The 12825-nt window shown below is 47.1% G+C and overlaps 1 protein-coding gene across 3 annotated transcripts in view; it reads right to left on the bottom strand.

Moving 5' to 3' along the window:
* The window catches only part of PCSK5 (proprotein convertase subtilisin/kexin type 5), a 457179-nt gene that overhangs the window by 244635 nt on the left and 199719 nt on the right, over window positions 1–12825 (bottom strand). For all 3 annotated transcript variants that reach the window (XM_047829573.1, XM_047829574.1, XM_047829575.1), the window contains exon 9: window positions 3715–3815. In XM_047829573.1, the coding sequence (XP_047685529.1) occupies window positions 3715–3815 (101 nt within the window). The remainder of the gene's footprint in view (window positions 1–3714; window positions 3816–12825) is intronic.

Consider the following 12825-nt stretch of genomic DNA (forward strand, 5'->3'; position numbering starts at 1 on the left):
ACCAAGCTTTGCTTGAGCTCAGATAAGAAATCTGCACACTTTGAGCTGATCTGTTTCTATGTTTTGTAACTTTTTTTTTCTTTTCTCTTAGATTCCTAAGAAGGTTTTTTGTTTGGGGGGGCGGGTAGGGAAGAAGCTCAGAGTGGAAGGGCGCAAGAAGAATCAAAATGGCAGACAGGCCAATGGTTGAAGCATCCTCCAAGAGGAAGATTGTCCTACTGATGCCGACAAGCACCTGGGATGCATCGAAAGCAGGCTGCGGGGGAGGGAGGCCAGGAAGTGACAGTTTTCCCTGAGTGATTGTAATCTAGATGGAATTGAATTGATTGATTGAATCTAGATTGAATTGAATTGAATTGAATTGAATTGAATTGATTCAATCTAGATTGAAATCTGCCATTAGGAGAAATGACAATACCCCCTAGAGCACGGGGACAGTTGGGGCATGCTGGGAAATGGGGATGGCAGTCCCCACTGGCAGCTTTTTACCCCCAACACTCAGCCTCACCCTACTCCCTGACCTGAGCAGGCTATGCTTAGCTAGAGTGCTGGCTGTGCCCCGGGGCAATGCTGCCGCTTTCTCTTCTCCCTCCTTAGATCAGGCTTTTCAGCTTGTGAGAGGAAAGGTTGAATCTCCAAATACCCAGGTCCCAAGACTTGTTGAAAAGCACTAGTAGATGAGGACATCCCCGGGGGGGGGGGGGGGGGGGGTGTGGAGGCTGCTGAGTGGGTGAGGTGTGTTTGCAAGGCTTCGGCTTAGCTTTTGAACAACTGAAGCCTTGGCTTACTGTCATCCGAGCTCTGTGCTGTCATTTCTTAGTTCCAGATACTTTTGACGCCATGCTGGAGGCCCACAGCTTATTGATCCAGGTTTATCATCAACATCTGACCCACTCTTGGAATACTCAGATGTCCCCCTCCTAACCTCCAGCTTCACTTACGGGAAAAGATTGGCCCACCGAACGAGTTACGTGGAGTTACGTGGAGTTACAAGGCAAGGTTTATCCTTTTTCATTTTATCTATCAGTCTATTTACCATCTACTTTTGGCTCCATGATCAGACCGTACTGCTGACAATTTTCAATTAACAGTGGATCTTTCCACGTAGAGGCTCTCTGGCCCCCTGCCTTCCATCCATCACAGTTGCGGCAAAAATTAATCTTTAAAAACGCTCAGAAGTCAAAGAGCGCGAAAACAGATGGAAGGCTTTCAGGGTGTGCCCAGCCCCAAGGCAAAGTTAGCCAACCGAGTGCGCTGCTTGAGGCATAAAAGTGAGGATTCTCCACCTGAACTTAAACAGTGGTTACGAGAACTGTTGAAATATTAGTGGTACGGTAATATCCCAAGGAACGGAGTATCATGTATTATCCGTAGCCACCGATACGGCGCTTAGTTACTAAGGGTGAGAATGACAACCATTTCTGGAGGGGAATTAGGAAGTGCTCGATCAATTCCTGACTTTTTTCTAACTTACTATTTTGTGGGCAAATACCCCAGAATTGCAGGATGAAGCCAATATGCTTTTCAAAGATCTAATTAGCAGTCACCAACTTAAAAACAGATACTTAGGGGCGCCTGGGGGGGGCTCACTCAGTTAAGCATCCGACTTCAGCTCAGGTCATGATCTCGTGGTTCGTGGGTTCGAGCCCCGCATCAGGTTCTGTGCTGACAGCTCAGAGCCTGGAGCCTCCTTCGGATTCTGTCTCTGTCTCTGCCTCTGTCTCTCTCTCTCTCTGCCCTCCCCTGCTTACACACTTGCTGTCTCAAAAATAAATAAATAAAACATTAGAGAAATAGATACCTAACAGACACTTCTGTGGCCAGAACTGCCCAGTGAAAAGTTGTCAGGTGAGAATTTAATAAGGTAAGTGCAAGTTCTTTGCTCCACCCCAGTTTTTAACACTTTAAAAGATACAACACATTGCAATGATTATTATTTAACCTCATCAAAAAGAAAGCAATACAGACATTCGTGTGAACTTGGATATCTCTCCACGTCAATTTTTGGCAAGGGGTCAACAAAAGGTGTGGCACCCACTGTATGTTCTGAATGCTGGTGTCCCCACGAAATTCGTATGTTGAAACCTAATGCCCAGTGTGATGGCGTTAGGAGGTGCGGCCTTTGGGAGGTGTTTAGGTCATGAGGGTGGTGCCGTCACAAAGAGGAGACCTCGTAAGAGACCCCAGAGAACTCCCTTGTCCCTTTTTTTTCTGCCATGGGACCCGCCTAGGAAGTGGACCTTCCCCAGACACCCGATCGGCCAGTGTCTCGATTTTAGGCTTCCCAGCCTCCAGAAAAACGAGAAATAACTTTTGTTGTTTATGAGCTACTTCATTTGCGGTATTTTGTTCTAGTGGTCTCAACAGACGAAGACAGCCCACATCCGAAGCTGTGTCCTTCTGCCCATCTCGGGCTTTCCATGGCTTATATTTCACTCTTTCCATATGACACGAGGGCCCGACTGCCTTAACACAGGCTCTCTGCCTTAAAGAATGGGCAGCTACAAACGTACTGAGACTGAGCGAGTACTGTTCTTACTGAAGGTCTCGTCATCATTCTTGTGTTCTTCTCCTGTCATCGGCTATTGCTCTCTGTCTGGGTACAACTAAATGGAAACATCATTCTATTCCTCCCTGGGACAGGGGTGCAAGGCTATTTCTGGAAAAACACTTACGTTCTTACTTCAGTTGCTTTTATGATCCTCTTGTAGGAGGGCATCAGAGTGCAGGCCCACAGTCCCTTTTCTAAAATTCTTGGACCTGATGTATTTGGAATTCGACATTTTTTTCAGATATGGCATCTGGAGCATAGATTATACAAAACTTCCGGGGCGGGGTGCGGGGGTGGGGGGGAGGCTCTGAGCCAGCACGTCAGAATCACATACATTAATATTTGTATGGATTTGCACGATAAAGACAAACCACCTCAAGTCAGTTCAGGGCTTTGCCATCAAATGAGCTTTTGTGCCAAATTTGCAAAAGAGCTTCCAGTTTTCTTGGCATTTTGGGTTTTGACATTGAGGGTAAGAGCGTGTAGATCTGTACGAGGTTTTGAAAGAATTAAGACCCAGGATTCCCAAGAGTGGAGACAAATTTACGTTGGTTAAGACAGCAAAATCTGTTGGTGTTTTACAGACAGAGAGTGAGGCCTACAGCACGGAACCTAATGGGTCTTTCAAGGGATCTCTCAGACACAGAATTTGACCACGCGCAACAGGACTGAAGGTGGGTGGGTTGTTCTTGACCCTGAGCTTCAGTCAAATGACCTTGACATAGTCTGTCCCCCAGAGGGAGCGCTATTGTCCTGGAATCCGAGCTGCCTGGCTGTTCTGCAGGGAAAGGGCCCCTGACTGTTCTGAGACCCACAGGAACATTCCCAGACTAGAATAAAAACCTCAACAAGGCAACAGGGTTGGAGCCAATTGGCATGCCTACACCATGACTCCATAATAAAGTAATTACACAGTTTGATTTTTTAAGGATATAAAAACCAAAAAAAAAAAAAAAAAAAAAAGAATTGCTTTTTTTTTTTTTTCCTTGATATCGGGGAAAAAAAATTCTTTTTAAAACCCTAGTCTTTGACGTTTGAAAGGTCGCATTTGGAAGATTCTGCTCTGGGTTGTTGTGCTAGGGATCATATAGTAGGGAATGGGTAAGTTGTCCTTGAGATGAGGGGTTGTCGCCAGCGGAGACAATAGGAAGCTAAAAGCTTACTTGGCTTCCAGGGCGAGGGCGATGATGCCCGCAGCCATGGGGGCCGAGGCCGAGGTCCCGGTGTGGTTGTCTGTACAGCGTTGCCTCAGATCTGTGGTAATCTGGAAGACAGCAATGAAACATTTAGGGAGCTGGGGTCAACGTGAGTCACGCGCAAGTCGAAAGAAATTTACTCATAAAAGTGGAACGGAGGGGTGTCGAAACAGTTGTTTCAAATGCCTTGTTTTGCACTCCTGACCATATCACTTCCAGAAGAGTCGCCTGTGTAAATCGACTTTGCAAAGGGAAGCCTGTGGAAATCGGACTCCGCTTCCGTGAAAACCAGGGTCGGGACTACGGTGAGTCTTTGGCTCGGGACGCGGGGGTTATGCAAGTGTCCCCTTAAATTTTACCCCCAGACGCTCGCTTGCCTCACCCCAGACCCAGCTCTAGTTAAGAATAAAGCTCTTTCATTACCCCAGCACTTTCATAAGCAGGTTATGTGGAACCGATAACCAAACACCGAGTTAGGCACTGGGAGCATAAAAGCACACGATCTGACCCTTGTCCTCCCAGAACTGATGCTTTGGGTGAGCTGCAGGTTTTCTGTCTTGTTTTGTTGTTTTGTTTTTTTTTAATTTTGTTTTTAATGTTTATTTATTTTTGAGAGACAGACCATGAGTGGGGGAGGGGCAGAGAGAGAGAGAGAGGGAGAATCCGAAGCAGGCTCCAGGCTCCGAGCTGGCAGCACAGAGCCCAACTCGGGGCTCGAACTCACAGACGGTGAGATCATGACCTGAGCCGAAGTCGGACGCTCAACGGACTGAGCCACCCGGGCGCCCCGAGCTGCAGGTTTTAAGCAAAGCCGAGCCCTGTCATGCAAGGAACACTGGTTTAAGACCTCCTCAGAGATTTCACGTGGATACAAAAAACACGGTTGAAGCCCGGGTGCTTGATGGGACAGCACTAAGTGCCTGCCTGTATGTCACAGAAGGAGCTTAGCCATTTCTCCATTTTTTAAAGCAGAATGTGAGACCCAGATCATTGTTTTCCCCTTGGTTTGAATCCGGTTCACTTGAGCTGTGGCTGAATAACACGTCCACCAGCGAGAGCAGCGGCCCTCCACCTCTGTTTCAGGATCATCTCACTAAGGGGGAAAACCGTTAAACTGAGAGTCTCCGCGACAAAACAAATTAAACACTACGAGACACAGATTCTGCAAACCACCGAAATATCTACGATTTAAAAAATCCTCCCTCCCCCACGAGCATCCACTTCTGCCTCCTTGGGTCTCCTATCGCTCCTGCCGGGAACGCACAAGGCTCACGAGATGAGCTGGTGATCTCCTTGCAGTTACTGGAGGACGGGGGTTAAGCTTTCTCTGGCATCCAGACAAGGGTAACGCCCCTATTTTACAGACGGGGAAACTGAGGAGGAAGGTCATCAGAAAGGTGTGGCGGGACAAACGCGGCTGAAAACCAAGTCCTGCCTTTCTGAGGGATCCCCTTCCAGAGGAGGGGGCCGATTGGCTGATTTGGAAAGAAATTTGATCTTCACAGGAAGGAAGTGCCGTGTAACTCCTTAGAAATGAGCCCTCCCCTAAATATTTCCTCAGGGTCCCATGCGGATGTCTGTATGGACTATTTAATTATCTGGTATGGCTCTAGACTGACACGCGGGCTGAACTAGCTTCATCCAGGGTCATCGGTTCTCATGGTCTTTTCTTTGTTCCTTTTGACGCTTTTAAGGTCGCCAGACGATCCATGCCAACAGGCACTGATACACAAAAAATGGCAGAATGAACAAAAATAATAGAACCATAGAGATGTGGTGGTGGAAGACAGGAGGTGAGCTTTTGCCAAAGAGGTCTAGACTCCCGACAGTCTATCTGGCAAGAAGGCGAGGTTTTCTCTCGATTAACAGACTTGATTAACCAGCCACCTTCCAAACCTCCACACCAGTCGCTTAGAGGATGTCTGGGTAAACAGAGCCCTTGCCCACTTCTGCCGAAGGAACTTTCTGGATTTTTAATTGTTGACTTTGTTATTGTTTACAAAATGTTTCTTTATTTATTTTGAGAGAGAGAGCGAGCGAGCGAGAGAGAGAGGGAGACAGAAAATCCCAAGCAGGCTCCACGCTGGCAGCACAGGGCACGACTTGGGGCTCGAAGGCACGAACCATGCGATCGTGACCCGTGCTAGAGGCCAGAGTCGGATGCTTGACTAAGCCGCACAGGCGCCCCTAATTGTTGGCTTTAAAATGTATTTATTTGGCTTTTTGTTGGGGTAACAGACACATAACACCAATTTACCCTTTTAACAACTTTCAAGTGTCCAGTACAATATCGTTAACTATCCGCACGCTGCCTTACGACACATCTCTAGAACGTTATCGTGTATGAATAAAACTCCACCCGTTAAACAACTCTCCTTCGTCCCCTCCTCCGAGCCTGTGGTAACCACCGTCCCACTTTCTGTTCCTATGAGTTTAACTACTCTAGGCACCTCCTATGAATGTAATTACGCAGTATTTGTCTTTTTGCGTGTGCGTGACGGGTGTACCTCACGAAGAGTAACGTCCTCGAGTCTCATCCATGTTGTAGCATCTGGCAGGATTTCCTTCGTTTCAGACTGCACAATATTTCATTGTATGTATTTGCCGCATTTTATTCATCCATCCATCAGTGGACATCTGGACGGCTTCCGTCTCTCGGCTATTGTGCCCATGGGGCTGCAAACATCTCTTCACGATCCTGTTTTCAATTCTTTTGAATGTACAAGAAGTGGGACTGCTGGATCATTGCAAAGGTATTTCTAATTTTTTTTAACGTCTATTTATTTTTGACAGAGGACAGAGGGTGAGCGAGGGAGGGGCAGAGAGACAGGGAGACACAGAGTCCGAAGCAGGCTCCAGGCTCCGAGCTGTCAGCACGGAGCCCGACACGGCGCTCGAACCCACGAACCGTGAGATCGCGACCTGAGCTGAAGTCTGGCTCTTAACCGACTGAGCCACCTAGGTGCCCAGCAAAGGTATTTCTAATTCATTTGAAATCGTGGGTAAATTTGCAGCCCGGTTTATCAAACACCCGGTCGCTAAGTCAAGGCATAAGGACCCCGGAGCAGTCTGTTCCCGAGTCTCCAGACATTCCGTTGTCGAGAGATGGCCCTGCCTGTGTTCTGCTCACTTCGCCTCCCCTTCATGGCCACGCTCCTTTGCCAGGTTTTCTTTTTTTCAGTGGCTTGTGCCTGGATTCAAGATTTTTCACGATGTCTTCCCACTTGGCTCATCTTGCTTATTCCTCAGCTGGATCAGACACTTGCGATGCACAGAAACAAATCCAGAATAAACACTCCAAGTGTGTGCAATGCTTTTCGGGCAGGTAAAGAACCATCTCCGGCCGACCTCAAACGTGAACAATAAAAACTTGATGACGTCGGGTCTGCCGTGGGAGTATGCCTCATCCACATACGGTCACCAGGTGCGGACATACACGCGGCGTGCTTAAATGAAAAGCTGCTCCGTACTTTTCTACGCAAACACCAACCAAGCGCTAAACGCTCTCGGTGCGGGCAAGCGTGCGGAACATTCCAAGTCGGCATTGTGCTTTTATTCATTTAGGTTTTGCGATCGCCTTAACTAAGTGAAACTTGAGTGGTGAGAGACAGCGGAAAGGGATGGCGCAGGGAGGTGACGGGGAGGAAGGGTAGAAGGAGTGGAGAGAAAAAGAAACGAAAACAGCCTCACTCCTTCGCATCCCCGCTTTAGGGAGAAATTCCAGCTGGGTCATTTCAAGAGGAAGTGACTGTCAGTGGTGGAAATATGTAGGTGTAAATTACCACAAAGATCTGAGGCAGGGTTTTCGTCACGAAGAGAAGCCAGAGTATCAGGGAATTTTTGTGTCTATCTTTAGAAAGAAAAGGCAAGGACCACCAAGGAGCATGCAATCTCGAAGAAAAATGATGTCCCGAAAACCGGAACCACATGGGGCAACCCCGTTAATCACAACACACGCACGCAAGATCTGACGGTGTGATTTCAAGGAAGCGTGGCGTGGAACAGTAGGCCCGCATCACGGAGCAAGGAGTCCAGAGGTTCTGTATGTGAAAACGGAACAAGAAAGCTCTGGCAGTTTGGACTCCATTTTCAAAACTGTCTCAGAATTGGGTTTCAATCCCGGTGGCCCATCTTGCCCACTCCAAGCTCTCTCAGTTCGCTGCCCAAATCAGAAACAGAATTTTCCTCCACGGAACTTCTCTGATCGCTCAAGAAAATATCCTTTCTGTCTGTCAGAGTGAAGCAAACAGAAGACGACACCAGGCCTCGAGCCAGATCAAAGCTGTCCCGGTCAGCAAATTAGATGTGCAGCCTGTCTCATGGATGAGTTGCAGATGGCTTTTTGGACCCCGCCAAGCTAGGGATGTCATCTTTATTTGGTGCGAAGGGGTGGGTGTTGCTCAGGTCCAGTCACGCTTCCTCCGAGCAGAACCACGACTTTTTCTCATCGTAAGCTCTTATTTCCTATTATTTCACATTTCATTAGTTGGGCTGATTGGATCTTTTATTCCAGCCTGTTGAGGAAATTCTCCAGGGAATCTCAGTTCTGATTGACTTTGGCCATGAGTGACAAGCCTTAATAGCAGCCCTGCAGTTAAGAGTTTCTATCTCCCTGAGATCTCGCGATCTGTTTTATTCTGAAGGTGCCATATTGTCTCCTATCTGGGAAAAGAGCAACTGAACGGATATTTTTGAAACACGAAATGATTCTACTGTCTGTTAGGTTGAATTTGTGTCTGGTGTGGATTTTGATTTGGATTAGAAACGCGCCAGAAAAGCTGTTTCAAACACAGCCATGGGGGGAATAAAGGCAGAACATAAATCTTCAATGTGTCAATGAATGAAATAGAAGAAGCCGATTTATTAAGCGCAGCAAAATACAAGGGAATTGAGGACCAATTAGTGCTTTCTGTGTTCACCGAAGTCTGGTGTAAAATTCGATCGTGACTGACGAGCCCACACAAAATTCCAGTCCTGTGTTGCCACGGGAATCTGTAAATGGAAGTGCAAACGTGAGGCTTTGCCTACAAACGTGAGGTTGCTATCACTGGAGGAAGATGCCATCTTCGATTATTTTTTACGCCTCCCAAGTGTTCAGCTCGGTTCTAGGTATAGAGCGGAAGCACAGTATTTATTGGCCAAGTTGAATCACTAACATCAAGCTCCCGTATACTCGTTTTGTTCTATAAACTCCCCCAATTATCAGGAAAGACTTCAAGGTTGCTCCTTTGTCGCCTCTCCAGATAAAAAAAAAACTCACATAAGCTCACGAGCAACCTACAAAGGTCGTGAGTGTATATGTGTGTATATATAGCCCGGGGGCTAAAAGTACAGCTGTTCCTGACAAGTACTGTCGCCACCACAGGCTGGACTGCTTCTCAAACGACCGCCTCCAGCAGCTTGCGACACGTGAGACAACACACAATAGGCGTTTCTGGGTGTGCACGCTCGCGTGTGTGCATACAGCTACGTCGAAACCCACAGGAACTCTGCACGCAAGAGACACTATTAACTAAGGAAATGAAGGCTCGGGCCTGCCTAAGGACATGTAGCAGCTATTACAGAGCGGGGGTAAGCGGTGACGGTTAAATCCTGAAATGGCAGCAAAAGAAAAAAAGCTGAGTTATCGGGTATAGTCATCCGCGAGAGCCAAGGTGGCCCTTCGAGGCCACCACCGGCCATGGCAGCGGACTTGGCCTTGAGATCCAGCCCAAGTCGGCAAGTGGGTATCGACCTTCTCCTTCCGGCCACCATCGAGATCGGAACTTTTCAGGAGCAAATTTCATTTCCTCTTTTTAACATTCTCAAGAGACTATGTATCAAGCTTCCAAACAAACTAAACACATCTGGATTTGCCAGTCTTCTGCTTGAAAAAGAATGCCATTTCTCAAGCCAAAAGAAGAAACAGGGAGATGACAGAAATCAACCCCATTGTGAATGGTGACTGTACCTGAATAATGATTTGGGTGGCGGGGGAGGGTGGGGGTGGGGAGCAGGATGTTTCCGTAAGAAGAGAAAATCTGTAGCTGCTTAGGAACATGAAAAGCAATAAGACAATTCCTCCACGTGGAATTGGTCACTCAGTCCAACCTGAGATACCCTGGGGGGGGGGGGCAAGTTTGTTGGGAACACAAATAAATAACATGACATCAGGAATGGGCTGAGCAGAGCCTATGTACTCTCTAACCCTTGGCTCACAAGACCCCTCCCAGGGGGAACAGGATCAAGGCCATATTCCAATCTCTAAGACAAATGACCAGAGGAAAAAGGGCAAAGGTTGAACGAGTCCCAAAAGAAGGAGATCATTTAACGATGGGAGGGACTGGGGAGAGGGGGAAGCTTTATTTCCAAATCAGAACTTGGGAGTCATTTCAGGAGGCAGTGAAGGGTTTTAGATGGGATCTTCAGCGCTCTTGGACACTAAGAAAGGTAGCACGCACGCCTTTACGGCAAGATTCCTGTGGGCAATTTCAGATGCGAAATACATTATTGCCAAATGCCTTTACCTTTTACCAACCTACCAGAAGGAGTTTTTCTTAAAGAAACAGAGCATTTCCCTGTCTTCCTGTGGCTGCGTAAACAATCCTTGCAGCTCCCATCCTTCCCAGCGTCCGATAGTGATTTATGCATGCATATTTACTAAGCTCAGGCTCTGGGAAGGAACAAGACAAAATCTTCGACCTCACGTAGTTTCCAATCTACTGCAAAACAGGCAGTCAGTAAGAAAAAGTGTAATACATTAAGCAGCTTTACGGACGCGAGGAAGAAAATTGAACAAGATAAAAGGGACTGGGGGAGGGGAACAAGAAAAACCCTCCCTGGGGTGAAATTCATTAGCACAAATGAAGTGCTATCTGGCGGTACCGGGCCTTAACAGAGGACACTTGCGACAAGAGGGAGAGCCCTAGCTTGAACGTCACGCGGAAAGCAAATTCTGGACGAGCTCCGGGCTGACACAGGGGACCAGCGACTCGGATTGGCAAAGAGCTTTAGGTTTTTGCAAGAGTACTGATTGTTTTAGGGGATTATCAGGAGGTCTTAGGACGTGAAAATCAAATCACCGGGAGTGAAAAATAATGGATACCTATGTGTTCTAAAGATACGTATTTTTTTTTTATCACTAAGAAAAGAACCCCAAACAGCTGACAGCAGCACCGTGCTTTCAGACAGCCCCATGGTGGGTGTCCTTGAGAAGTCTCCAGAGCGTGACAGCACCCTGGTTACAAGATGGCGTCCATCCCCAATTTGGTGGGAATCCAGGCTCCATCACGTATTGCCTAAGTTTCTTTCAACCTTTCAAGCATTAGTTTTCTCATCTGTGAAGTGAGGACGGTTCCTGGTGCTCCTGTGTAGAGTTCTGAGGGTACTATGAGACCATGCAATTAATGCATGCCCAGTACCTGGCACTAATTAGAAGGATAAAGAAAAAATGCCATAGTTATGGCATGTTACTATAACTGTGAACGTATTACGTATTTGGCACGGGATAAGAAGCATGCAATATTGTTAATAAAAACGTATTAGTTGATAATGTGGCTTTATAATAATCAGTCATTTCAACTGATTTCTGTTGAGCTTACAGGGGAGTTTCTTACTGTAGTAATCTTGCTATTCTGGATGCTTCATGTGCTGTAATAAGATATAAGACCATTACCGATCTGAATCGATTAAAGCATGAATGAAATACCGAGGTCCACGACTGTACCAACAGTCGTGGTGGGAAACCAAGGGACAGAGATGTGGCCGATCTGAAACCCAGGGCCAGGTTCTCCTGCTTGCAAACCATTCTGTTGGGGACAAGTCAAATTTATTAAACAAAAGTGCTTTTCCTGAAGCAGAGCGATCCTTCCTCTCTCCTGAATCCTTAGCATCTGCCTGGTTCAAAGCACAATGGGGCTCTACAGACAAGAAATGACAACAGTGCTCTCCTGAAGAAGCCGCAATGGCACAAGGAAATGAATGGCCCAGGGAGGAGAGCCCCAGAACAAAGGGGGGACAGTCACCACCATTCCTGCAACGCTCAATCACAATGCCATTGACAGGAAGTGGGCACCTCTGAGGGCCCACCGGCGTTTGGTTCAAAGCCTGGTAAAGAAAAGGTCCCAGGCACGTCGCAGGATTATTTGTCATTCTGACATCTAGAAGGAAAAGGGGTCAGCTGGACCATAAAAGGCCGGTGTTGTTGCTAACTCTACTCATGTTCAAACTGTTAACACGTTCACGATCAAAGTGCCTTTCTTCGGGGGGGTGGGGGGTACAGATTGCAGTGTTGAGGGTCACTGAGCCACTGAGAGATGGGTCTAAGGCTGGAGACTCTAACTTGAAACAGCTCCCAAATTCCTCTGCAGTTTACGGTAATTTGCAGATTCGGGCAATATAAAGAGATTCTAAGAACGGGATGGAGAAAAATTACTAATAAATTGTTGCTACGAAAATGGGAGAAAGAGATTCAACAGAAGTGAGAAACAAATAGGTTACATATATCAAGTGAGTCAGCAAAGGTTTTGGTATCAGAAGCAGCAGTTAGGGGGAAAGTGTAGTCTATGGCTGAATGAATCCATCCAGTGAACGGATCATTCTGTCCGTCCCTGGGAGAATCCTAAATGATTGCCTGTCGTTGGGGGCAGGGGGTGGTCACACCATCCACCATAGCATCACAGCATGATGAGGGGCTAGGAAGGTCAAGTCTAGGGAGTAAATCTCACGTAGAGGTTTTGAGGTCTGTCCATCTTGCCTTCTCCCATCCAGGACCCAGAAAACCTTTTCTTCTCCTTTGATATTTTGCCCACTGGGTTGTACATTTCTCTTAAGAAAGGCATTTATGGAACTTCATGGTACCCTCTCCATGGCAATCACCACACAAGGCAAACAGGAGTCGACGGGCATATTCACTTTGAAGCAATGGCAAATTTGCCTTTAGACTTCGAGAGGTACAGAAAGAGAACTCTTATTCCAGAGAGTTCCATCAGGATTTTTATGGTGCAGAACTGACGGATGCCACTGAGTTTTAGTGGACCTTGACCGCGAGTTCTGAGAGACAAGCAAATTTGAGAGCAAAAGTGGCACTCCTGGATTATA

Source organism: Prionailurus viverrinus, chromosome D4 (genome assembly GCF_022837055.1).
Source record: "Prionailurus viverrinus isolate Anna chromosome D4, UM_Priviv_1.0, whole genome shotgun sequence".
In the NCBI taxonomy this organism is placed as follows: domain Eukaryota; kingdom Metazoa; phylum Chordata; class Mammalia; order Carnivora; family Felidae; genus Prionailurus; species Prionailurus viverrinus.